The sequence below is a fragment of the Ambystoma mexicanum genome, chromosome 9, assembly GCF_040938575.1.
Source record: "Ambystoma mexicanum isolate Mex_15411 chromosome 9, UKY_AmexF1_1, whole genome shotgun sequence".
NCBI classification, from domain to species: Eukaryota; Metazoa; Chordata; class Amphibia; order Caudata; family Ambystomatidae; genus Ambystoma; species Ambystoma mexicanum.
Genome location: NC_090931.1, coordinates 288,419,155 through 288,445,838, shown reverse-complemented (window position 1 = coordinate 288,445,838; position 26,684 = coordinate 288,419,155). Strand labels below are relative to the sequence as shown.

The 26,684-nt window shown below is 45.8% G+C and overlaps 1 protein-coding gene across 3 annotated transcripts in view; it reads right to left on the bottom strand.

Annotated features, from left to right (window-relative positions):
• HEATR6 (HEAT repeat containing 6) overlaps positions 1-26,684 on the bottom strand; it is a 1,218,923-nt gene that overhangs the window by 753,577 nt on the left and 438,662 nt on the right. For all 3 annotated transcript variants that reach the window (XM_069614663.1, XM_069614664.1, XM_069614665.1), the window contains 2 exons: positions 13,833-14,010; positions 11,362-11,568 (listed from right to left, as the gene is read on the bottom strand). In XM_069614663.1, the coding sequence (XP_069470764.1) occupies positions 11,362-11,568; positions 13,833-14,010 (385 nt within the window). The remainder of the gene's footprint in view (positions 1-11,361; positions 11,569-13,832; positions 14,011-26,684) is intronic.

Below are 26,684 nucleotides of genomic sequence, written 5' to 3'. Positions count from 1 at the left end.
TGTATCATCCAGCCTAGATCTCGGCTGCTGCAACACTGTCTTGGGCCATCCGGATTGCAGCCTGGGTTCGTTTGCTCCAGTGGGCTGTAGCACTTGCCATCACTTTTGGCAACCACCATCTGTGTGCTCGAAGCCCTCAAAACCAACTGTAATGACAGACCTCACCCACTCTCTGGGATACCCCTATGTACACTGATGTCCTGTCCCTCCCTCTGCAACTTACCTGTGGCGCGGATTGTAGCCTGGGCTTGCCTATTCCAGCAAGCTTACCACTCGTCAATACTGCTGGCAACCTATACCTGTGCGCTCTGGGGGCCCCATGGCTAATTACGAGGACAGAACTCATCTACCTTTTGGGATACACCCGTAAACACTAGGGTCCTGTAACTTGACTGTGTGGTCGTAAAGGGCTCCTCGCTCAATAGTAGGATGACGGGCCCGTTTTTGCTTCTGGATCCCTGGGCCAACTATTCGTCTGCACCCTGAGTTCGCTTGGCGCCCCTGTCTGTGCTGCCCTCCATTACTGGCTCCTACTACCTGAGGCCCTCCTGGCTCGGGGGCCGGCGCCGCCTGACACTATCCCTCCCTGCTTATACTGCCGCTTGTACACCTCGCCTGCCCCTCAGGGTGGGCCCGGCGCCCTGGAACACACCTACTGGGAGTACTCCTCGCTCCTACCCCCTAGGCGGTTGCCGGCTCATTGCTGATTGAGTGCCGGAGTCCCTCCATAAACCCTCGGGCCTCATTGCTACTTACTGCAATTTATACCCTGCTGATCTCAGTGCGCCCCCAAATATGTCCGGCAAAGCAAGTGGGCCAACAAGGCTGGAGCAACGGATAAGTTTGCCAAATCACTTGCTAAACATGACCAGGGTGGGGCCGCCCTCCCTCAAGACGACCAGGATGTATCCTCATGTTCTCCTCAGCCGGACCTTACTACACTTATGGAGTCTATGGCCAAAAACTTTGCGTCATTTCATGAAAAATTAGACGACATTAACGCCAATGTAGCCTCACTACGAACCAAATTGGATCAGCATGGCACTAGGCTGGTTGAGGCCGAGACCAGGATTGGGGCCACTGAAGATGAGGTACACGTGCTCCAGAACACAGTCTCTGACTTGGTGCGAGATATGAAGCAGGTCAAGGCAAAGTGTGAAAGACAAAAGAAGGTGCGTTTAAAGACATTGGGCAACTTTATTACTCACGTGCCATTACTCCTTCCCACGCCGAATCCAGTGGGTATTCCAGCACCCTTCAGCTTCTCTAAAGCTCCGAACTTGTACCTGCAAGATAAAAGGGACAGTTAGTGCGCATCGTGAAGCAGGCTACAAGCGCTTACTTACGTGCTTCCAGGCGCTTCTATTCCTCACGCGGGTTCGATCCTCAACTCTCATCAGCCCGCCATCCGCCATCGCCGGAACCCTGCAAAACAAGAGATATCATTACAAAAGACTTTTAAGACATTTGAAGTGCCCAGAACTTACCGTTCGTGCAGTTAACGACGGACAGCAGTCCTCTGAGGTCAAGAGGCCTGCACCCTTATCCAGTGAAGAAACTGGTTACGGCACCCTGCCCCGAGGCAGATGGAGAGCTCGGCGTTCACTTATCTAAGGTGAGGGCGTTAACCTTTGGGGTTCTACAGGAGAAGAGAAAGGGAAGAGGAGAGAGGCACCCAATAACCCCAGTTCATTAATCCCATATTTTCTATCTGCAGACATCTTACTCTTCGAGTCAGACATACAGTGCACAGAGGTCCAGCCCAAAGAGCCAACCGTGTGTTACACATCACCTTTGAAGATACGGCATTCACCCAGTCAAGACCGGCGCCTCTGCGGGAATCAGGTGAGCGTTACACTATTGAGCGCGCCCATCGTTCACTGGCCCCACGCCCAAAGCCGGGCGACTTCCCCAGACCAATTATTGCCAAGGTTCTCAGTTTCAGGGATAGAGATCACATTCTACGTCTGGCCCGCGAAAAAGGGGAACTGAAACTTGAGTCCCAGACTATCCGTATCTTTCCCGACTTCTCGGTCAACGTTCAAATGGAGCGCAGACAATTCAATGGTGTGAAAAAATTGCTCAGAGAGAGGAAGGTGGAATACGCCATGTTGTTCCCTGCAAGACTAAAGCTCACCCACCGTAATAAACTGTACTTTTTCACAGTCCCCGAGGAGGCAGTGAAATTTATTGAGTCCCATATTCCTGTCCCAGGGCCGGAGGGCGACCCTGTGGAGGAGGGCTGAGCCGGCCTGCCATGCACCCATTACTCGAATCATGCGTGGTACCATTACCACGCCTGTCATTGGCATTTTCCTTGCAATCCTATGTATCCTTTCCTTTGTGTATTCATTCTTTGCTGTAACTTGTTGTGAAGTTTCATGAAACGCATTATGGGTCACAGTTGTATGATCTACGGTATTTTGCACCTAAACAGGGATCCTCTATTCCTATACCCTCCACTTACCGTACTCTACTATGGTGTCTCCTCTAAAACTTGACTTAGTTACCGCTGCACGTTATTTTGTGTACTCCACCGTTCAACCATCTTAATCGGGCGCACGGCAGCAGCTACCCCCCGTTGCAGTTGCAATGCCAAGTTTGGCTTGTTTTGTTCACTGGTTGCTCCCCTGTTGGGTGTGGGGGCTGGTCCTGCCCCGTTGGGCTTGGTACCAAAGCCATGAGACTTTGGGTGGGTTTTTGGGCACTCCTGTGTTGGGGAAGGTAGTGAGGGAGGGGGGGTGCAGTTGGGGGATGTTTTAACAAAAATGGTGAGGCAGTGGTAGCTTTTGGTACGATATATCTGGCCACTGTATTGGTGGCCGGCACTTGTTCGACAAACTATGACACACATTACTCAGATCCCCCCTAAAGTGCTACTGAATGGCCATTAGGCTAATGTCTTGGAATATCAGAGGGCTCAGCAACTTCACGAAGGCTCGCAGGATCACGGCTTATGTCCAGAGGCACGGGGTCAAAATACTTCTTTTGCAAGAAACCCACGCCCTTCCACATCTCTCGTCCTCTCTTGCCCCAGCATGGGGCCCCAACAAATACTACACAGTGTTCTCCTCACAGTCCAGAGGTGTCCTCACCTTGATTCACAAGTCCTTGGAGTTCTCCCTTCGCACCAGCCATATAGATGTCCGGGGTAGACATGTGATCCTCCACTGTTTCCTTGCTAATACAGAATGCATCCTGGTCAACACATATGCCCCATGCATCGATGCACCCGATTTTTTTTACCACATCCTTGACATCCTCCTAGGTTATGTCGGGGTTCCCATTATCTGGGGGGGGGCGGGGGACATGAATCTCATCCTAGACTCCGACTTGGACAGATCTGGTGTTGCACCCAGAACACTGTCCAGAGCCGCTCCTCGCCTCCATGCACACATGCTCACTGCCAGTCTGGTAGATGCCTGGAGAGTACTCAATCCAGAGTCGAAAGAGTTTACATTTTACTCCTCTGTCCATGACAGCCATTCCTCATGGGCAAAACACTTACCACACAGATTCTGCCGCGCACATTATCCGATCACTCACCGATCACATTGGACATTGCCTTGCACCCGGCCCTCAGGGAGGTGAATGTCATGTCCTTGATCCTTTTTCACTTGTATCGCTCGGAGGCCCCCGCTAACCCAGTGGCCTCCACCATAAGGGCGTGGCGGCAGATTCTGGTGTCTGGCTCTGGCTCCCCCCCGTATTACAAATGGCTTCCCCTCTGGTCGTTCCCTGGCCTCACCCCCACACAAGATAAGCTCCTTATGCGTCACTGGTCGGACCTGGGATACAGATCACTCTCCGATCTGTTCCCCGATGGGAAATTCATCACCCCAGATACATGGAAACCAGGGCACTCCAAGTCCTCACTGGAGCTGATGCAATACTTCCGACTTAGGGCGGCAGTCCAAGACATGTGGCCTTCGTATCCGGACGAACCCCCGGAATCCCCCCCGAGATCTGCTACATTGCCAATTTCGCTGGGGGGTAGGGGCATTGTGTCCTCCCTATATAAAATGTTGATGGCGCGAGCTGTAGAACCCCCCCCCACACTGTTCGAGATGCTTGGAGCCGGGATCTGGGATTAGACATCACGGATGATATGTGGACCCAAATGTGCATGCATACACGTAAGGTTTCTCTTAACTCCAGAGTTAGATGTGTTCAATACAAGCTACTCAATCGCCTGTACTACACTCCCTACGCGATCGGGAAATTTGCCCGGGATCAATCCCACCCCTGTCAAAGATGTAGGTCTAACGATGCGGACCACGCTCACATGTTCTGGTCTTGTGGGGCATTGGCCCCGTTCTGGGATGCGGTGCTTGAGACCCTCTCCGAAATAGTGGGGTTCTGTGTTGACCCTGGCCCCCTGTCTCTTCTGTTTGGGCTCTGGGAAGGAGTTGAGGCGAAACGGGAAGCTTAATTTCTGAATGTGGCGGCGATTGTGGCCAAGAAATGAATCCTGCAATGTTGGAAGCGCAGACCCCCCCTTCCTTAGAAATGCGGCTGAAAGCCCTTACCTGGACACAATCTTGTGAAGAAGACTACATTAACATGTTGCCTAGTAATGCTCGACCTAAAAACATATGGACAGAGTTCTGTAGCTACTTGAACCGCAAGTTTGACCTGGAGCTTCTGTCATCTCCCCCATCTCCAGATCAGGGGACTGATCATACTACACAATAAATATCTCTATTGTAATACACGTGCTGTTAGGATCATATGTGACCCTCTGTAGAATCTGTGCTTTTTCATTCACGCTTCAAATATGAAATGTGTGTTGTTGTTGCAACCTGTAATGTGCCAGCTACTTCTTCTTGCCAATAAAGAAAAGTAAAAAAAAAATAAAAAATAAAATAAATGCTAGGTATGTACATCGACTCCACGCTTACATTGGGAAGATAAATCAATGCCACAGCATCTACTACGGCCTACACATATAAGCTCATTAACACTTGTAGCCGCTTCCTAACACCTGCCAACTATATAATCCTGGCCAGGGCTCTGGTACTAACTAAACTAGATTACTGCAATGCATTATACCTAGGCACCAGTCAGCACAATCTACGCAAACTGCAGACTTATCAAAACAATGCACTCAGAGCAGCAACTAACTTCCCAAGGAAATTGCACATATCAGAAATGAAACGCAGTGCTCGTTGGCTGTCAATCAACCAAAGAATCAAGCTTAAGACCCTGTCCATCACACACAAATGTATACACAACCAAGCACCCAAATACCTCAGCGATAAATTCATCCTCCACAACGCAGCTAGACAAACTAGATCTTCGCTATCCAACTACTTCATCATACCTAGGTACAAGTTGCAAAAAGCAGGAGGGAAAAGCTTCCTAGTCCTCGCAGCTAAGACCTGGAATGCCCTACCACCAACATCAGACTAGAACCATCTTTCTACAAATTCAGAATAGATGCCAGAACCTGGTTCACCGGGAATGAAAACTAGATCATGTATACCACTACTGTTCCCACTATGTAAATTGCCTGTATCACAGTCACCATCTGTAAACTGTATAACCTACGTGCATAAATTGTATATTCCAATGTCTGATATGTCTGTAACTGTAAATAATGTAATTAATGCTCCTGCATATGTACCCAAGAAATGTTCCTGTTTGCCTCAGGGCTCGGTGCGCTATATAAATAAAATACAATACAAACCCCCTCAAACACCTTTCCCCAAACATGCTTAACAATTTGACCTCCTCTGGAATGGGAATCTTAGGGTATCTTCCAGGGACCAGCCTGCATCCCCAGGAAGTGACCCATCTCCCTAGGAACCTACATGAGAAGTCTCACCTGCCTCTCTTTCAGCCAAGATATTACATGCCACATATTTCTCCGTTTTTGAAGGATTATTCTGCCAGGTCCTCATAAAACTGAAGCTTTTCCCCAGGAACATTATCTTCCTGGGAACAGGTACCAGTAAAGTGGAGTCACTACACATTTGCCTCTGGCGTATCTGCTGAGTAGAGCAGCTGTTCAGGTTACTCATTGTATTTAGTGGTTAGTTGGTTCTCCCAGATCTGAACTGGGAAACTTGGGCAACTAGTATGGAGTTCGTTATTTCAGCTAACAGAGGGTTATTCACTAGCAGTCATTGTATTTGTTTTTTTTGTATTTTTATTGTACTTTATATAGCGCTTTTATCCAAAGTGCTTAACATAAAAAGGCACAACAGTACAGGGTAATGATCAGTAGTGCATGTCACATTCAGACATTTCCGGTAACAGGCAATCAAGGACAATGAAGCAAGTGATTTTTCAGGGAACAATGGAACAGAGAGTAAGTAGTAATGGAGCGGAGAGACAGGAGAAGCATGTTCAAATGGAGAGGAGCAAGGAGCTGAAAAGAATGAAAGCGGGATTGAGCACAAGGGGGGCAGGGTACAGTCAGCCGGAAAAGACAGGAAGAACGGAGAGAATGAGAAGGAGTGTACAAAGAGACGAGAAGCACGATAGTCTGGGGCGAGTCCAAAGAGAGATTTAAAAACTAAACAAAGAAAGTGAAATTTAAGTTGGGAATGGAAGGATAGCCAACTAAGAGAAACAAGAGATGGAGAGATTGAGTCACGATAGAAAAGAAGACAAAGTAAATGAATCGAAGAGTGATGGATTGATTTGAGAGGAGCGAGACGTGAACAAGGAAGGCCAAAAAGCGTGACCGAACAATAGAATAAGTGAGAAAAGATTAGTGAAGAGATGAAGTTTCGTAGCATGAAAAGTGAGAAAGGGACGAACTCTGCGAATATTATAGAGATGAAAGCGACAGTAGCAAGATGTGAGAGAAATATGATAGACGAAGGAAAGGTTAGAATTGAAGTGAAGACCAAGGTTATGTGCAGTGGGAGAGATAGATGGGATGGAGGAAGGAAAAGAAATACAGAGGAAGGGCATGTGGAGGAACAGTGTTAGCAGGAAAGAATAAGACCTCAGTCTTGCCTGCATTTAAAGTGAGGAAGTGAGAGGCCATTCAAGATTTGATGGCAGAAAGACATGTTGAGAGAGTGTGATGAATATCAGGAGTGAAGGACGAGAAAGATAGAAAGAGCTTAACATCATCAGCATAGAAGTGATGCGATAGTCCAAAAGAAGTAATTATAGGAACAAGTAACAAAGTATAGAAGGAAAATAGAAAAGGACCCAGGACTGACCATTGGGGGACACCATGATCAAGAGGAGAAGATGCAGAAGTGTTGCCACCCCAGGAGACATCGAAAGTTTGATTGGAAAAGTAAGAAAAAACCACGATAGAACAGAACCCCAAAGACCAAAAGAAGAGAGCGAGTCCAGAAGCAAAGAGTTTAGTTTATTTACTTCTATAACGCACCTCACCCAAGGGTATCTGGGCGCTTATGCTTAAGAACATGGTGTGTTACAGATCACCTTATAGACAAAAAGAAATAATCAGATTCAGTGGACAGATCCCTTACAGACAAAAGCAGCAAGATTTTAACAAGAATCAGATTCAGCGGACATTTGTACATACAGATCAGCTTAAAAACAAAAACCCTTGATTATTACAGATATGTAGAGAATACCATGAGTGTTGCAACACAAGTGTTAGCCGTGCTAGATAGGTGATTGGGCTAGGAGCCAGGATTTAGTCTTGGCTCTGAAGGAGCAACAAGAGGGTTCTGCTCTAATGTCTGCAGGGAGGGAGTTCCAGCACTTGGCCGCTAGCATTGGAAAACTGCATCCTCCTGCCGTTTTTAAGTTGTATTTTGGGATGGAGAGTTGGTTGAGGTAGTTACATCTGGTGGATCTATTTGATTGGTGTCTTGAGAATTTATCTGTCAGGTATTTCAGGGCCGTATTAGAGAGACTCTTGTGGGTAATGACTAGCGACCGTAGTGTGACTGTGTCACCTATGGGTAGCCAAACTGCTTCTCTTCAGCAGGATTAGATGTGACTGGAGCGAGGGATATTTAGGGTCGATCTTAAGGCATTGTTCTGAAGAACTTGAAGTTTGTTTAGGTTCTGTGCGGATGACCCAAGGAATAGGCTATTGCAGTAATCAAGCTTCGAGAGTATCAAAGCTCTAGCTGGTGTAATGCAACTGTTGGTGGATAAGAACGGTTTGCAGGCATTTATGAGTTTGTAAGTGTAGGCTGTGGAAGAGGCTGTGGTGTTGACTTGTTTTTTTAGTGAAAGAGTGATCCACAGTGTCAAAAACTGCAGATAAGTCAAGAAGAATAAGTACAGAAGAGTGTCTAGAATAGCGGGCTTTGAAGAGGGAGTTAAGCACACAGGTTAAGGCCGTCTCAGTGGAGTGACAGGGGCGAAAGCCAGACTGGGTGGAGGGGAAGAAGAGAGACCAGAAACAAACATTGAGCTTTGTGAATAAACAAGGCGCTCCAGGAGCTTAGATAGAAAAGGTAAAGGGATGAAAATTTTAAACAAGAAGAGGAATGGCCATTGTTTTTTTTTTATAATAGGAATAATAATGGCATGCTTGAAAACAGAAGCAAAAGTGGAAGTAGAAAGACAGATATTGAAGAAAGAAACAAGAAATGGTACAAAGAGCGGGTAGATTTTGGGAATGAGCATAGAAGGAATCGAATCAGTTGGGGCGGCAGTAGGGTGGGCTTTGGCCAACAAGAGTGCCACATTAGAGTACGAAACAAAATTTGAGCTAAAGTTAGAAGGGCTAGGAAAAAGTAAAGGCGAAGAATTATAAGTGAGTGAGGATATAATATCTTGGCGTATGGAATTAAGTTAATCCGACAATAATCGCAGTGCAAAAGGGACTCACATACTCATCTTCTTCCTGGTCAATTTCAGAGATTTAAAAGACGATCCAAATTTGCTAACACATAGAGCATTGCATGCAGTTGGTGTTCTTATAAGAGCAACAATCCGTATTGCTGTTTTCTGGAAGTTACAGTTGATTGAAGCAATTATTTTGGGTAGTTCCATTCAAGAAATCTATTATTTTCTCAGATTCTTGTTCAAAAGGTTCACTATGGGTTGCAGTGTATCTTATTCAAGACTACTGGAAGTACAGCAACAATCTTTTCTTTTGCACTGAACTGTACAAGTCATATCTTGATATGGTATTTTCCATCTGTGCTTTTGCAGTAAGGTTTTACATCAAAGGGTGTTTCATTGTACCTTTTAGGGGGATTTCTTTATACTCTGTGGGTCATTCTCCTTCCAAACAGGCAACAAGGGTGCCCGCAAGGTTTCTCTGGATTACCTTGTGGTAGCATATCTGACTGGCGAATAGCAACTCTTGGGATGGGAATAAGGCTGGTAAGGAAGCAACATAATGCACATAAAGCGTTCAATAATATATTGTAATCACAAACGTGGTAATAAAAATGGGAGTCCCCTTCTTAGAAGGGAAGCATCTTTAGTGCAAGCTACAGATAAGTAAACTTTATTTGTTTTCTGAGTTGTGACACTACATGTCAGTGATACAGCAAATGTCCAATCTCCAGCAGACCATTTGACAACTAACTCCACTAGTCCAGACAGCCAAGTTACACAGGAATCTGAATTCACACAATCAGTGGGCAGTGTCTTATCGGAATCAACAGGAGAGGCACACAGTATCTCAATGGCTGCGTTGAATACAGTCCAGAGTGCTATAACCCCCCCTGTATATTATATGTAGGTCTAAATATTATGAATAGGGCTCACCCACACAGGCTAGTATTTGCAAAAGGCGAATGCCACCTGCCAAACGTAGATTTGAAGAATCAAAGTTCAACAGGGTAATATTTGTTCTTCCCCATCGGTTTAGGTGGAGACAGCATGGTGCTGTAAGCAAGCGGGTCAATATCTGGACCACTAGAGAAGGTGCAGAACAGGAGGATGGGGAATCACTTGCAGCTTGGGTATGGTGCAGCAGTTACACAAAATAATGCAGCAAACAGCCAAGTAGTATACCTAAATTGGAAGGGCGAAAACTTATCTTCCAATCCAGGGGGTAACATTCAAACTCAGCAGCCAACTAATCATTGGTGGTAGTCATATTCAAACTTTCATGCTGTACTCCTTGGGCAAAGACTTGGGCATGGAATCCACTCAGGAATTCCAGACATCACTCAAAGTATGCAGCCAGTTTGTTTCTTGGCTTCACCTGCTCTCACCTTTTCGGGCAAAATAGGACCATGACATAAATGGCTCCATCAGCTTCTTTTAGCACCAAGAAAACAAGGGTTCAGTTGTCAAATGAACTCTGGCATTTTAACGTTGGAGTATCTTCTACGGATAGCGCAGGAAGAATCTAAGAGGTATTCACTGCCACCTTTCAGGTGAGCATAACAAACCTGGGGAAGGAGACTCGCAGAGTCGACAGGGCATCTCTGGGACACACAAAGGGTGTCTCCGAGGCACATTACAGTTTTGTGTTAGGATCAAGCCATTTGTTCAGTATGAACCAAATAAAGGGTCTGTAAATTACAGGGCCTCCAACAAGAGGTACAATTTAGGAATTTCGTCCTCACAATACCATACCATTGTATCCAAATAAAAGAACAGTCTCTCAAATGGAGTGATGGGATCGCTTGAGGACAATCTTGTAAATACAACAAAAAGTATGCAACCTGGAAAACAAACTGTTTCGCATAGGGAAAGCAGAGCCATCAAGTCAAGTTTAACTGGCATGCACATTTCTATATAGCTAAACGTTTTCCAAAATTCTAGATGTTGAAAACAAGTAATAACATGTGGAGGTCAAAGAAATATTATAGGAAGCAACTCAGACTTTCCATGGTAAAATAAAGATGTTCAACAATATGTACAAATGGAGTACCAATAATGGTAAGTGCTACATAAATTACCTTGGAATTGTCCTCAATTATATCTCTGTAAACTGCATTTTCAGATGAGGTTCTGATGCACAAGCCGTAATTCAGTAGTTTGTTAGTGTGATTTCAACATACAACAAACCATAAGGCAAATGCTCAGTAATGTGAAAGTAGCTAAGCATGCATTCCATCCAACATCTTGCCCATCAATTTGAGACTGCCAACAAATTGATCACTTCACACAGTATATCCACAAATGCACCACACTCCCCTTGCCTCCAACAACCAACAGCACATTTAACACATGATCCATAACCCATTAAGCAAACTCCCCTCACCGCACAGCTGGCAAACAGAAATTATTCTGTTAAAGAGAAAGGCTACCTCAACTTGTTCTATGTTACCAAGTCATTGAACTCTCTCCACCCACCAACGTACAGTTTTCAAATCCATCTCCAAAATCACAAGTGCTGGAGACAAAACTAAGTATGGATGGTCTTGGAGGAGAAGGTAGGGAAGATGTAGTAGTTGGTGCTTTTGATCTGAAATTACTTCCCCAGTTTCATTATTTGCTTACCTTAATTACTTGTGTAAGAGTCTGTGATGAGGACTCCGCTACCAGCGCTAGCAGCAAGCATCTATGCAGCTCCCGGATACTTGAGGCAAGAGTCACTGAGAAAGGAGTAAAAGCTCGCTTGTGGTCATTGGCATCTTCAGCAACCGAGAGAAACTGTTTAGAGCCTTCTAAAATCGCAGACAGAACTTGAAGGGCACTGGCACGGGTCTGAAATGAAAACAGATTGCAAACTGTTTTATATTAAAATTCACATCTATTAGGTTACCACCCCACAAAGAAAGTTCCTCTGTCATGAAAGCAACAATATCATCATTTTAAATAAGCTCTTACTAGATTCTCCCTGCTGCCAACTGCTTTAATAACAGATATTGTTCCACTCGAAGGGACAACATTTATTAACCTCAAGTAAATGAAGGGCAGGGTCTGCAGTGCATTTTACACAAATAGATCACCGAAGAGAGCACTTCACATTGTACACATAGATTTCGTTGTGTGCTTTCACAATGCCACAACGTTATTCAAAAAAAATATTAAGTCAGTCAATGACAGACCAAGCCAAAATAACAAAATGTCTTGAACGTGTGTCTGAACACACTCACTTCTAGAAGTCTCATTTACAAAGACAATCATATTGTCTGAAATTGTTTAAAAAAAAAATGTTTAAAAAAACGAATATGGTGCTTGCAAATTGGGAGGTGCTAAGGTGTACTTTTCTTGTGACTTACTGAAAAACTGGGAGATCGGATTTCTAATTCAAGGTTCCCCCCCCCTCTCAACTAAGCCGTTACATTCTGGTCAAAATCACCACATACAGTGTCTCAGCTTTCTTACCTGCCAAAGCTTGAGGTGCTTAAAATAAACAGGCTAATAGTATATAACCGAACGTAAAAACAGTCACAGCAAAAACATGAATGCGGACTAAGAATCTCTTGAAGAAACATTGGGGCATAAGGGCCAAGGGCAGAAAATACCTCTTTGAACAGAGGTTCATAAGTGGTTTGAATCCAGTTTTAAGGCACTGCAAACGCCAGATTTAGCCATACCCAAAGTAAAACAGTACTCCATTTAGTAAAACTCAGAAAGATGATACGTTGGGTCCCACATCTAGATTCAAATCTCTAACTAGCAATTTGGATACACATTTCTGAATCTTGCCCGTGTACGCTTTAAATGACCTAACTGTCTCAAAGACAGAAATCCAGTTTCTGAACGTGGTAGAACATACGAATAAACCACTAGCACAACCCATGATTTAAAAGGCTTGGACATCATCTTTCAAAATCCAAATCAACACACCACATTATCAGATCATGAAAGAGTGGGTGAAAGTGCAAGACTGTGTGATTGAGTGAGGTTTGATTTTTTTTTTTATAACTCTTCAGTACCAAAGAATAAAATGTGCACCAAGTGCTCCGAAATCCTCTACCAGCTTGACTCTTATAGGGGCAAAATAATGCATAAGGTGATCTAATGACAAATGGCTGATGTACTAGGGTAACTGGCTTTGTGCCTCCAAACCAATTAAAAATGTGGCTCTCCAATATGGAATTTAGTATTTGTAAATACAATTACCATTTAACTGTTTTTATTTGTGCATATAGTTTATTAAAACATTTACAAAATAAATATAACATTTCAAAAGTATCGTCTAAATTGAAAAACCACTTCAACACTTACACAAAAATGACACAGCCACATTAAAAAAGGATGAAGTTTACAATGCCAATACACTCACAAAATGTGGATAGGCAGAATTCCATTTCCATCAATATGATAAGTGCAATATATTAAAACTCCCCAACGTCGCCGTTATGCATGTAAGTAACTCAGGAGGCAGCAGATAAGTTACTCAAGCTTCTCTATTTCATCTTCAGATGCCATCAGGTACATTATCATCATAGGAGATATTAGGAAGCTAAGGAAGGGGGCCAATAGCTCCCACCACCTAGGCTACATCACATCAACTGCCTCAGGTGGAACACTCAGGACCACAATCATTCCACAAGTTATAGTATAATGTATATTTGGCTTTCTTATCCTGATCTGTGGCCCATTCCGTTTAAAAAAAATTAAAATTGTAGGTTTTATCAGTATTGGTCACTAAATTGTTTGTATCCAAAACTGCATTTGTCAATATTGCAAACTGGTAGGAACATACACACGACTTGATCAGATTTTGATTACATAATTCCTTGTTTGACCACCTGAAGTAGGTGAACAGGTGGAACCAGCAACTTGTAATATAACCTAAGTAGAGCTAGATCCACATAGGTCTTATATAAGGTGATCCCCCAACTCATGCTGCAAGACCACACATGGCAGTGATGCAGAGCGACCCAAGAGTCTCTTCCAGAACATGCCTTCCAATTTGTCTTATCCCAGTTAATTAATCAGAGTTCAGCCCCATAGTGCAATGGTAGAATCAAACATAGAATTAACATTTTACTCTTACAACAGATTGCATTCGGTACCTTTGGAGAGGGATCTTTTAAAGCAATGGTCATCAAGGAAACAGACTGGGGGCTTCCAATACCAGGTGTGTCGGGCACAAAGGCAGACCAGTAGCCATAAAGAATTCTTTTCTCGATCGACTTGATTGTAGACAGGAAGCAGGATAAAGCTACTTGTCGCACGCGGGCTTGATAAGATCTTTAACAAAAACAAAGTGTAATGATTTACATAAATGAATATGAAGAGACATTTTACAAAGCAATATATCCTTCTAATGATAGCATTGCTTCCTTATCTAAAATATGTAACAGAGAACAATATTCCTGTGAGTGAAAGTGTATGCAGTATTAGTAAATACTAGTTAGACAATGTATTGCTTTTATGAAATAATCAACAGTTCATGCATACAAATATAAATCAGAAATATAGGTTACCCAAAAATCCACCTAAAGGGTGGAGGTGCATGGGTCCATCAGGTTAGGCCAACACTCACTCAATAGCTAACATAGTAGAGCCGTCACACTTCACCTTTAGGGTGGGATGGGCGGGTGGCTAGGTACAATTAGGACCAAAGGAACACAGAAGAGCAGACACTAGTATATTACAGTATATTATAAAAAAAGTGAAGGGCCTTAACCAGGGCCTTTCCCACCAGTAAAGCCAGTAACAAGATAAGATAACTACCAAGTAGCAGAATACTCTACACACCTTGCAATACGAAGAGTGGGAGAAAAGTGATTGCTAGACAAAGGTAACAGTAGAAGTATAATCACAACAAGCCATTATTACCAGATTTAAAAAAAAAGGAAAATAAAAAGAGGAAAAAGTGTTGCTAAACATGGACAAACAATAATAGTCAGTCTGTATGAGTATTATAAATATGTTAACATAGCAGTGGAACAGAACAGGTCCAAGTGTACTCAAAAATCCACATAGGAAACCAGTGATACAAACTTTAGATGAGAAAAAACGGTACTCAATATCAAGCCACAGTTATTTAATATTCAGAAATAAATATAAAATCTCTGGGGGGGGGGCGTGGCCAGGTGCCATACAATGAGGAGATGAACTCCTGGAGCGGCCGCTAATATGTTAATATCACTGTAAAATCCTGCTGACTGACTGGTGGACCACTGGGAAGCGGAGGGGACTGCCTGGGGGCCTGGCAGCTCTGCAGTAAGAGCCTTATTTTGCTCCTGGAAGTGTTTTCTTCCGGAGCGGGGTGCTCTGCAACTACTGACATGAGCGCACGCTTCTAAAATGGCTGCCAGCTAGACTGGTGATCGTTCCATAAGGGGCAGAAGTGCTGGGGGCCCCCGAGAACATTGGAGGAGCAGCACAAGGGCATCGAAGATCGCTGGTGGGGGGATTGAACCCCCCCTGGGGAGAGCAAACGCTGGAGGAGCAGACCGGGCTGTCTGAAGGCGAGGTGCTGGAGAGGGACCCTGGACAGTGTGAGTACTTAGTGGCACCAGGGAGGTGCAAGATAAGCCCAGAGGAACTGGGGGCTTAGGCAGGTAACTCACCTGAGTTGTGAAGTTGGCCTTGAGTTGAGGGCTCCCTGGCATGCATACCACAGTTGCCCCACTGTCCTGGAAACAACACTATTTCTAGGGCACAAAGTACGGGAAATCTAGCAGCGATTTAGCATATCAAAAGTCACATAACACAAAAGCCAGGCACCTGCTTTAAAGATCTAAGCGGCGATGTGGCTGGCGGGCATGTTATGAGGAGGAGGTCTCCTGCAGCTTGAGACGGGCAGAGTTACAACGGTGTTCACCCACCTGGGCTCACCTCACGAAGTGCGACAGGACTGGTAGTAAAGGCAAAGCACATGGGAAGCTGGCAAGTGGCCCTGCGGAATAGGACGGGGCCCTACAGGACACCCTGAGCGGGGCCAGCCTGCAAAGTAGGGGGTCTTAGAGGGGTAGGAGGCGGGTCACGCACTGGTGGGACTGAAGAGGAGTGTGGAATTCGCTGGGGTGGAGGCCCCGAAGGAGAATCCAGGTGTCAGAAAAGGGGCAAGTGGACCCCCTATTGGTGGCCTGAACGGTCTGCACTTTCCTGGAAGAGCGAAACTGTGGTGGAGACTGGGGCCGGAAAGATCATGGTGAAAGGCCAACAAAGAATGCAGAAGTACAGAGACTCTAAACACAAGCACCCAAGGCTCGTGGTGGTACCGCAGGAGAGTGAGGAGGCACAGAAGGAGACCAAGGGAGGGGTCACCTTGGTCGCGCTGATGGAGGCAATTTAGACAATCAAGCCCTCGTTGGAAGGGAGCATTAACGAGGTAAGACCTCTGCAAGGTGTGTGAGAAGGTAACGGAGGTGGAACATTCGGTGGAAGACTATTTACAGCGCCTCAAGAATCAGGTGGCGGGCCTAGTGAGAGCGACTCAGACCGTGGAAGCTAGAGCAGAAGATGAGGAATGGAGTAACATATGCCTGGTGGGGCGCTGTGTACATCTGTTTGTGAAGCATGGGCTCCTGGGTGCTGGGCAAGGCCCCCCCCCCGCCATGGGGTCCACCAAGAGAAAAAGTGGTGAAGATTCTCAATTTCAGGGATGGGGACGCTATCCTGCAGGAGTTCCGCAAGGTTGTTTGTTACAAGGTGGCCAGCTTGAAGATCAGAATCTTTCGGGACTTTACCCTGGAGGTACAGAGGCAGCGCAGGACCTTTCACGGGGTGCAACGGCGCATCAGGGAGTTCAACGTAAAATATATGATGTTCTACCCAGCAAAGTTGAAGGTTTTGGCAGAGCGCAAGTTGTGGTTTTTCACAACACCACAGGAGGTGTGGGCCTGGCTGAAGTCCATGGGGCGGCACCCGGAACAGTGGAGAGAGGTGGCAGGAAGAGCCTGGCAGACTGGAGACAGAGTGGCTTGTGGTGGTGTGTGTTTGTAAGTTGGGAAAGGCCCAGGATGGGGGTTGGGTACAGTGGTGGTTGGCAGAGCAGGACAGTGATGCAATTGTTTCTTTGACCAAGCGGGTGGAGAGGGCGTCCGGGTGGGATCGGGCCCGCACTAATAGTCACCTGTTTGTTGGAGGGGAGGGAGAGATAAATGGGATGACTGCGTTTTTGGTGGAAGGGGAGGAGGTGGAGCGGGGGGCATAAGGGGGTATTGTGGGTGTGAAGTAGGGCAGGATGTGAGTAGGGTAATTTCGGGGGAGAGAAAGTTGCGGGACAGGGGGAGGCGTTTATAGATTTTTGGAATGGTTGTTGGGGGTTTTGGGATTGGGGGAGTAGGTGGGCAGACGCATGGGTGGTTGGTGGGATGGTGGGCGAGGGGATGGGAGCATGGTTCATAGTGGTGGTAGAGATGGCGCGTGGGACCCATACATAAGGGGGAGATTACCTGAGGATTAGGACGTGGAATGTTCGAGGGATGGGGAAGCGGCTCAAATGTCGAGTTGAGGGTTTCTCAAATGGCAGGAAGGGTGCACATAGCACTGCTTCAGGAAATGCACATGGTTAGAGAGGATTTGAAAACACTTAAACTGTGGAGGGGAATGGTAGTGGGAATGTCCTACTCCTCTCATGCTAGTGGGGTCTAGATCTGGGTGGCCACAGGGATACCTTTCAGGGTGGAGATGGCCCTGATGGATAAGGTTGGGAGGACGGTGGTACTCACAGGAGTACGGTGGTACTCACAGGAGTACGGGGGGAGAAGTATATGTGTGGTGAATTTGTATGCGCCCAACATTGTCTCAGAAGGATAGCTTAGGGGCAACATGCTCGCCTTGCAAGCAAGACGACAGAGCAACACAGGTTCGATCCCCGGGTCTGCGCTTAGAAACCTCTGGGTATTAAGCAGGTTATAAACCTATCATATCATATCATGATAAAGATTATTTTCCCGCGGTGCTGGATTTGTTGGATGAATATAAGGAAGGCTTATTTCTATGGGTGGGGCATTAACTATATTAGACCCAGATCTGGACAGCATGGGGTCATCGGAGCTGCAGAAGCAACAGGCGGCGGGAGTTTTGGTGAGGTTGGTTGAAAGCTTAGACTTGGTGAAGCTATGGCAGGGGCAGGAACGGGGCTATTCTTCCTTCTCAGGGGTAAATGTTTCCCACTCGCGCCTAAATTACATATTCAAGGGAACAGAGGACTTCCACTCTTTTGATGGAACAGAATATTTGGGGCATCCTCTCAGACCATCCCCCCCCTTGGTAACGCAGCTGAGGGGACTGCAGAAGGAGTCTAAGAGATGGCTGTGGAACCTGCCGGCTGAGACTTTAGAGGATGCAGGATTCAAGGAGATGCTACGGGGAGAGATACGATTGTTTTTCAAGCTTAACGAAGGGTCAGTGGAGACAGTGGAGTCCCTGTGGTAGGCTTTTAAAGCTGCGACTGGGAGATGGGGGGGTTTGTATATCTCAGGCAACGGGGATCAGGCCGATGCTGCAGGAAGCACTTAGAAGGTCCGAAGAGGAGGTGGCGCACTTCGAGAGGGGCATGGCAAGGGGCGGCGTGGGGCGAGAGCTGGTTTGGGCACTAGCCGTCCATGGCGAAGCACTGGCGTTATTGGAAAATTGTGAGAGCCGTAGATGGGATGTGAGGATTCACAAAGAGGAAGATCAGGCTGAGAGGCTGTTGGCCTGGCTGATAAGTCAGGAGGAGCCGTGGCACACCATTCAAATCCGTAAGGAGAAAGGGGAACTGACTTGCACCCAGGAGGGAATAAATTAAGCTTTCAAGTCGTTCTATCAGGACTTATAAACAACTGAGGGGACATATTCTCCGTAAGAGGCGGATGAGCTGCTGGAGCTGGGTCAGATGCCGGTTTTCAGAGCGGATCTTAGGCAGGGGATGGAGGGGCCAATTGAAGAGGAAAATATATGGGGGCCCTGCAGACAATAAAGAAGGGCAGATGCCCAGGAAGTGATGGCTTCCCTGATGCATTTTATTGTGAGTACGTGGATCTGTTGGCCCCATGGCTCGAGGAGGTATATGATGAGGATTTCGAGACGGGGGTGCTTCTGGCCTCTATGAGTGAGGCAGTCATAACCTTTCATTAAAGGAAGGGAAAGATCCACTTGATTGTGCATCCTATCACCCTATTGCATTATTAAATGTGGACGTGAGGATTTTGGTTAAGATTCCGGCAGTCGGGCCATCAGGCGTGGCTCCGATGCCAGTGCATCCAGATCAGTGCAGATTTATTGGGGGCTGAAATACAATAATGAACATTTGTCGCTTACATCATGTTATGGACCAGGATAAACATCTACAGGGGGAAATGGCGCTAGAGTCCTTTGACACAATGAAAGCCTTTCACTGCTTGCAATGGAAGTGGCTGTTTAGAGTTGTGGGGCCTACAGATTTGGGACGAACATCTGGCTGAGTCTACTGTACAACAAACCGGTCGCAGCAGTGAAGACTAACCACTGGGTGTCGCAGCAGTGGACCCTAAGTAGAGGCACACAGCGGGGATGCCCTGTCTCGCCAATTTTATTTCCCACGGCATTGGAGCCGCTGGCGCGGTTCTTGAGAAAAAAGATGAGCGAGACAGGATACTAGCGGGAGGGGTGCGACATGTAGCTTCTGTATATGCAGATTATCTGCCGTTGTATGTGGGGAACCAGTGAGACAACATGCCTATACTGCTGGATAATAGGGGATTTCCAGAGATAAGGGTTCCGGATCAATGAAGAGATGTCCCTTTTGCTTCCGCTGGAAGGTGTTAGGAGCCAGGATCTTGCTGCCCTCCTGAAATGGGGAACACGTTAGGAGGGGGAATCATTCCAGTATCTGGGAATCTAAATTTTTCACGATATAGAGGCTTCGTTTGTGTATAACGCAGGGAGGGCATTATCAGGTATAGGGGACTCAATTCAATTCTGGAAGAAGCTGCCGTTGTCACTGATGTTGGCTCACATCAATTGTGTAGACCTAAGGGAGGAGTAACCAGCTCACACGGGGGACTATATAGTGCAGAAGAAGGGATGCCGGACAATAGGAGACTTATTTGACGATGGAAGGTTGATACTGTTTGCAGAATGGTGCACACATTATGGGGTTTCCCAGGGACATTTCTTCACATATGGGGCAGTGACTAGAGGCTGGCCGCAGGACCAAGGGTGCGATTTCTAGTACTGAAAATCTCCAAGTAAATACTTCTGATGTAACGAATTGTCCGCCTGACAGATCTGTACTTTATAGGTCTGATGGTCATTTGCATGATCTACAGATAGGATCGTTTCCAGCCATTGCAACTGGAGTTCCTACTGGTTCAGGAACTCCGAGGGGGAACGGAAATTTCCCTTGAGGCCAGAGGACTGATAAGTCATATAAGCAGAATCCAGATCCGAGAGTTTTTCTGTCAAGACACTTTGCATCTACACGCAATGATTCACTGTTAAATCGCTCTGCAATTCTCCTGGAAATAAGGTCAATTCCAGCCTTGAAGTACTTTTCATCAGATGACATTGAGGCAGTGAGTTTTCCGCTTGCCACTGATACGAATACGGCGGCAATAGTACTGAAGTCAAGACTTGGTTTAGATTTAATTATGGGAGAGGTGGTGGCTTGGGAGCAGAGGGGCCTGAAGATTTCTCTGACTTGTCCGGTACCTGTTTCCGCTAATTATTGCCAGGTAGTTAACCATGAGCATGTTTGGGGAGCAGCTACTAAGGATGCTCCCGCAACCATTCAATCAAATGTGTGGGATATGCTCCCCGAAGTCATCTCGCAAGTCTTTCTTAAGATGGGTATGACCCATCCGAAGCTCTAGGGTCGTCTTTGGTTAATGTGTTATCATGGAATACTAGAGGCTACGCCTCCTTCTCTGAGGAGCCTAGAAGATCAGAAATTTTTAAAACATTTGACCTAATTCTTTTTCAAGAAACTTGGTTAACTTGCTTATTGGGAATAGATGGGTATTCTATTTTTCAGCAGTTGGCCTTGGCGCAAGGGGTTGGTAGACCAATGGGGGGTCTTTTGGTGGCCTCTAGTAATGAGGTCTTTAAATCCTCTTTTATTATCTCAAATAGTATCCAGGGGATTCTTATGGTGAGACTGTCAAGTATTGAATGTCCAAGTTGGATAGTAGTAAATTTGTATTGGAACCCTGGGGTCCTTCCATTATCTGAGTTTTTGCACTCCCTTTCTGATGGTTTACTTGATTGTTCCCTGCGATAACCGGCGGATGATATTCTTATTGCCGGTGACTTCAATTCCCAATGTATCTCTACACTGGACCCTAGGTCAGGCAACTTCAAAAAGAAGTCCAGCAATGGCAAAATATGGGTAGAGTTTATGTAGGATTGGAATCTCCTTATGCTGAATGGAAACATCTGGGGGGATATTCCTAACTCCCCTTCTTGGCATAGAGATTCCTCTTTCTCCACGATTGATTATTTTTTTGTCTCAAAAATTATTTTTGAGAATTGCTGCAGTTTCATCGTGGGGATGGGAACAATGACCACCATGCTATGCTGAAGGTGGCCTTGCCTTATGATTGTGCTTCATCGGCCCCTCGCTATGATCAAGAGCTCTCTATTAATAATGCAGGAAATGTTATTAGAAAGTTTCCCAAAGGAGGTCAACTACTAAACAAGGATCTGAGACATAGGATGAGTTATTTATCTGTTCTGCAATTGTCTGAGTTTTGTACTCCTGGGTTTTTTTTAATTTTTTGTCCGATTTGGCTCTGGTGGAGCTTCAAATGCAGAAATCCCACAGGTTCCATAAACATTCCTTTAATGCTCAAACTATAGCTCGAAAAACTGAATTGAGGCGTGAGAGATCTATCCTAAAGAGATCGGGCCTATGTGTGAAAGCTTATGCGGAGGGAGTAGCAAAGCTAAAAAATAATTATAGGAATTGGCTTTGTGCCCATAAGCATTTGGTAGTTCAGCAGGATGCTGAGAGAATGCTTCGTGCCTATCTCGTAGGAATTCTCAGAATGTCTGGTCAATGGTGGGTTTGAATGAGGTATCTCATCACCAGAAACAGGACTCTGTTATCCAAGAGGGGGTATGGCTTGACCATTTTGCCAAGGTCTATGACTCTGAGGCTTTAATGTGTTCGGTTGAGGATATAATGTCCAATTGGTGTTTTGAATTTAACGTTCTGGACCTTGAATTGCTAATCAATAAATCCTCAGCCTCAAGAGCGTCTGGTCTGAATGGCTTGAGCAACTCGATTTTGAAATCAGATCCAGTCACCTGAGCGAAGGTTCTAAAGGCCCTCTTCGATAACATTAGCCAGAAGAGAATTCCAGACTCCTGGAAACAATCTATAGTTATACCTATCTATAAGAAGGGTGATAGGTCACTGGCCTCTAATTATCGCCCTATTTCTCTGCTAGATGCCGATAGTAAAATCTTTTCGGGCATCATTCTAGGGGAATTGGAAACCTGGGCTAAAACAAAGGGAATTATCCCTAAACAGCAATCTGGTTTTAGAAAGGGCTTATCTACTTCATTGAATGGGCTTGTCTGAATTGCCTTGCTGCTAAATCATTTATCAAGGGTGGCCCTGCCCTTTTTGGAGCCTGGATCGACCTATCCCAGGCATTTGATATGGTTGATAGGAATTTACTGTGGGGAAAACTGGATGCCTGGGGAATCCTTCCTGGTTTACTTTCTATTCTAAGAGAGCTACATTCCAACAATTACATGCAGGTCAGACTTGGTAAAGCGGGTCTGCTTTCTGATCCAATTAGGATTACTAGAGGGGTACGACAAGGTTGTTTATTAGCTCCCCTGCTTTTCATCCTCTTTATGGCGGATCTATCTAACTGGTTGAAGGAAATTGGTTTAATATCTCCTTCCATTGGCAATGCAAACATTAATTGGCTAGCATGCGGATGACGTAGTAGTCCTGGATTATTCACAAGTGGGGCTGCAACGTCTGCTGACCGCATTAGAATCTTATGCTAGGAGCAATAAATTAAGTATAAACCCTTTAAAATCCAAGATTCTTCTATTCAAGAGACCAAATAAAATAGTGAAGAATTTTGATTGGAAGTTGGACCAGTCTCTGGTAGAGGTTGTTTCAGAACTAACTTATCTGGGAGCTGTACGAGATCTTTTCCATCAAAGACTAGTCTGCTGTCATCTATTGATCTAAAATTGGTGAAACTAGGTGCTCAGATGAAAAAAATTAATTCCAAGTTTGGCAAATTTTCTATCCTTCCCCTTACAAGATTCTATATTGGGAAGGTAGTTCCCATAATGTTATATGGTTTGGATTATAACGCTGTAGCTTTGGACTTGGAATGGGATGTTATAGAATCTAGGATTTGGAAACATACTTTGGGTCTGCCAGACTGTGTTCCCATTGTCTGCTTGCGCTATGAACTTGGTCTCCCATCACTTTGATCATGACTAGAGTGGAAGTGGTTGACTCTCTACAGATTAATCCTAGATCCTCCTAAGAATTCCCTCTTTGAGGAAGCAGCTATAGAGCTGCATCAAGGGACCAATGATTTTCCGTACAGATTAGGTCAAAAATGTTTAGAACTATTGTCTGGTTGTGACTGATGTTGTGTTGCTTCTGCAGAACCCTTTAAAAGTGAAAGAAAAAAATGAAATTGGCTGATTGGATTCACACGATTGATGATATGCGAAGAACCAAAAGATCAGCCTCTTTGACACTGCTGGATAAACGCTTATCATTTGTGCCTGCTTATTTAAAGAAGTCCCCTAACCCTCGGTTTAGATCTACTTTTCTGAGATTCCGTTTAAATTTACTTCCTACTCTAGAATTATTAGCTATTAGAGATAAAGAAGGGGGGCCCTAATCAATTTGTGACAGGTGCCCTAGTAGTGCGGTCCAGACTATTAAGCATTTATTCTCCAATTGTCTTGGGAGCTGGAGTATCAGGGCCAGACTTTTTGGTAGATTTGTCCATGATGAGTCTCATCTTAATACCGATGATTTTTGGGCAAGATTATCTTCTGGTACGGAGATGGCTTTATCAATTGAGGTGGGAAGATGCTTAAGGGAATTGAAGTTAGTAACAGATTGACCTATTTGTGTTAATTTGAATTTCTTTTCCTTTTCTTTTATGGAGTGTTTTTTTTTATTTAAAACTTGTAAACAGCTGGATGATATTCCTTTTTTTACTGTTTTTATTTTTTGTATACTATATGTCGAAATGTGTAAGTCAAATTTTGGCTATTGCGCCATAAATAAATAAATAAATAAAAAAAGAGGCTGCCCGCAATATGGGGGGAATGAGGAGATGCCGGAGGAACCAACTGGGAATCTCTCATTTACCAGGCAGTGCAGAGTGAGTGCCCTTTGAAAGACTTGGGAATAAAAGAAAAGTGGGAAAGGGATATGGGTTGACCGATATCAGATGAGGAACGGTCGAAGGTCTGGGGGGCAGGTCCGAAAGGTCTCAAGAAATGCTCTGTTCCAGCTCATTCAGTTCAACATACTGCATGGAGCTTAGTGATACTGATATTTTATTTCTATCGCGCTCGTACACAAGTGTTTCAGAGTGCAACAAGGCAAGGGAGGGGAACAGGGGAGAACAAAACAACAATCTACCTAGGCTCAGTGACATTGAGAACGCACAAGTGCATGGAGGAGGGGGAAAAGTGCAAGGTCTTGAGGTGCTTCCGGAACCGGAGATGGTTCTCCTCAAGTTTTAGAGTGGCAGGGAGGCTATTCTAGAGGAAGACCCCAGCCGAAGACAGATCTACCCCCAGCTCGATTCTTTGAAAAACAACGGACACTGAGGGAGTTAGAGGTAGAGGAGCAAAGAGCTCGAGAGGGGAGGTATTTGCGGAGGGATAGCTGAAGGTATTTTGGACCAAGGCCCCAGAAAGCCTTGTGGACAACGCAGAGGGTTTTGAATGTAATCCTTGCATCCACTGGCGATCCCAGGGCTCGAGGCCAAGTACACATCTTGCAGTCCTGTTCTGGAATAGTTGCAGAAGGCAGAGAGTAGAGGCAGGTAGATTTAAAAAGAGGCTGTTACAATAGTCCAATCTAGAGAGAACCACTGAGCTTCTGGGGGAAGGAGAGGAAAAGCAGAGTACCTCTGAGGAGGTGCAGGAGGAAGTTTGACTTTTTAGAGACACCAGAGATGTGGGCAGAGAAGGAAAGTGTGGAGTCAAATATGACCACAAGGTTCTTTGCCTCACAGGTGGGGGTAGGAGGAGGGCCAAAGGAGGCCGGACAGAGATTGAGGGGAAAGGATGGGAAAAGTGTGCTGATGAGGAGGATCTCCGTCTTGCTGGCATACATGCAAAGATCATTTGCGGCACACCAATCATGAATGGTAGTTTGGCAATCAGAGATGAGATGAGGGAGAGGAGGTGGCAGAGGGCAGCCTGAAAATGAGTTGAGTGTCATCAACGTAGACCTGGAAATTGGAGCAGAAAATGGCAATGCAGTGGGCGAGAGTTGCCAGGTATTGGTTGAAAAGCTAGGGCGAGACGTTAGACCCCAGGGGCAGACCACAGGTAGAGACTAAGATAGATGATAGGAAGGACGCAAGTTGTACCTGGGAGGGTCGATCAGAGAGGAAAGAGGTTAGCCAGGGCAGAGCCTGATCAGCGATATCCAGGTTATCACGGAGCCGGTTGAGCAGGATGGTATGGTTGACTGTGTCGAAGGCAGAAGAGAGATCGAGTAGGATGAAGACAGAGGGAATGTTACAACCAAGGCTGGAGTGCAAATCTTCACGGATGTTCAGGAGAGCAGTTTCTGTGCTTCTGGTGGATCTGAAGACAGACTGGTGGTCATGGAGACAGCCAACAGAATCGGAATGAAGGTTAAGCTGAGAGAGGGCTAGCTTTTCCAGGAGTTTGCCTAGAAAGGGAGTAATGGAAATTGGGCAATAGTTAGCTGGACAAGAAGGACCAGCTGTGGATTTCTTGAGAAGAGGATGCACAAGGGAGTGCTTCAGAGGTGAGGGGAAGGATCTGCAGGCAAAGGAGTGGTTGCAAAAATCATCAAGGGCCGGAGCGAGGGTGTCAATGTGGTCCTTGATGGTTTTAGAGGAACAGGGATGAACCTGTTTTGACAAGGCTTTCATAGATCGGACTTGTCTAGCAACCTCATCAGGGGAGAAAAGAGGAAAGGACGAGAAGGAAGGAGGGGGGTGGCTGAAGGAGGGTCAGCAAGCACAGACGGAGAGGGGAGGAGGGGCAAGGGAGGAGAGGGTGGACAGGATGTCCTGGGTTTTTGAGATAAAGTGAGAGGCAAGGGCATTGCAAAGAGCCTGGGAGGCAACAGGGGGGTAGAGACTGCAGCAGGGTTGGCCGGCTCCTTGCCGATTTTAAAGAGTTCGGCCGAGTTGTTAGATGGCGCAGAGACACAGGCTTGAATGTGGACTCTCTTCTTGGTGAGGACAGAGAGTCGGTATTGCCTTTGGAGCAGGCGACAGGCCAGTTTGTCAGAGGATGAACAAGAAGCCCTCCATTTCCTCTCAGCCGCCCTACACTTACGTTTAAAGTAGCTAGATCGGAATCATACCAGGAATTGCGCTTGGCTTTGGACTTCAAACGGATCCTCATGACAGGAGCAAGAGCATCAAGAGTATCAGAAATTGAAGAGTAGAGCAGAGACAGGGCTACGTCAGGATTTGAGATCGCCAGAGGTGTGGGGGGTGGGGAGGGGAAAAGGTGGCGGCAAAAAGCCTCAACTGACACGCTTCATGGGACGGATGTCCAAGAAGGTAGGTGGCAGTGTTGGGGTAAGCTTGGCTTTGCAGAGGATAGGAGAGGAGAGGAGGGAATGATCGATCCAGGAGAGAGGAGTGGTCAGATGGACGGAGAGGGGGAGGTCAGAGGAGATCAAGACATTGGGCGTGTGCCCTGCAGAGTGACCCCAGCCAAGATGCATGCTATGAATGGCACCCTCAGTCAGGAATGTCCGCAATGTGGGATTGGGCCAGCAGGGC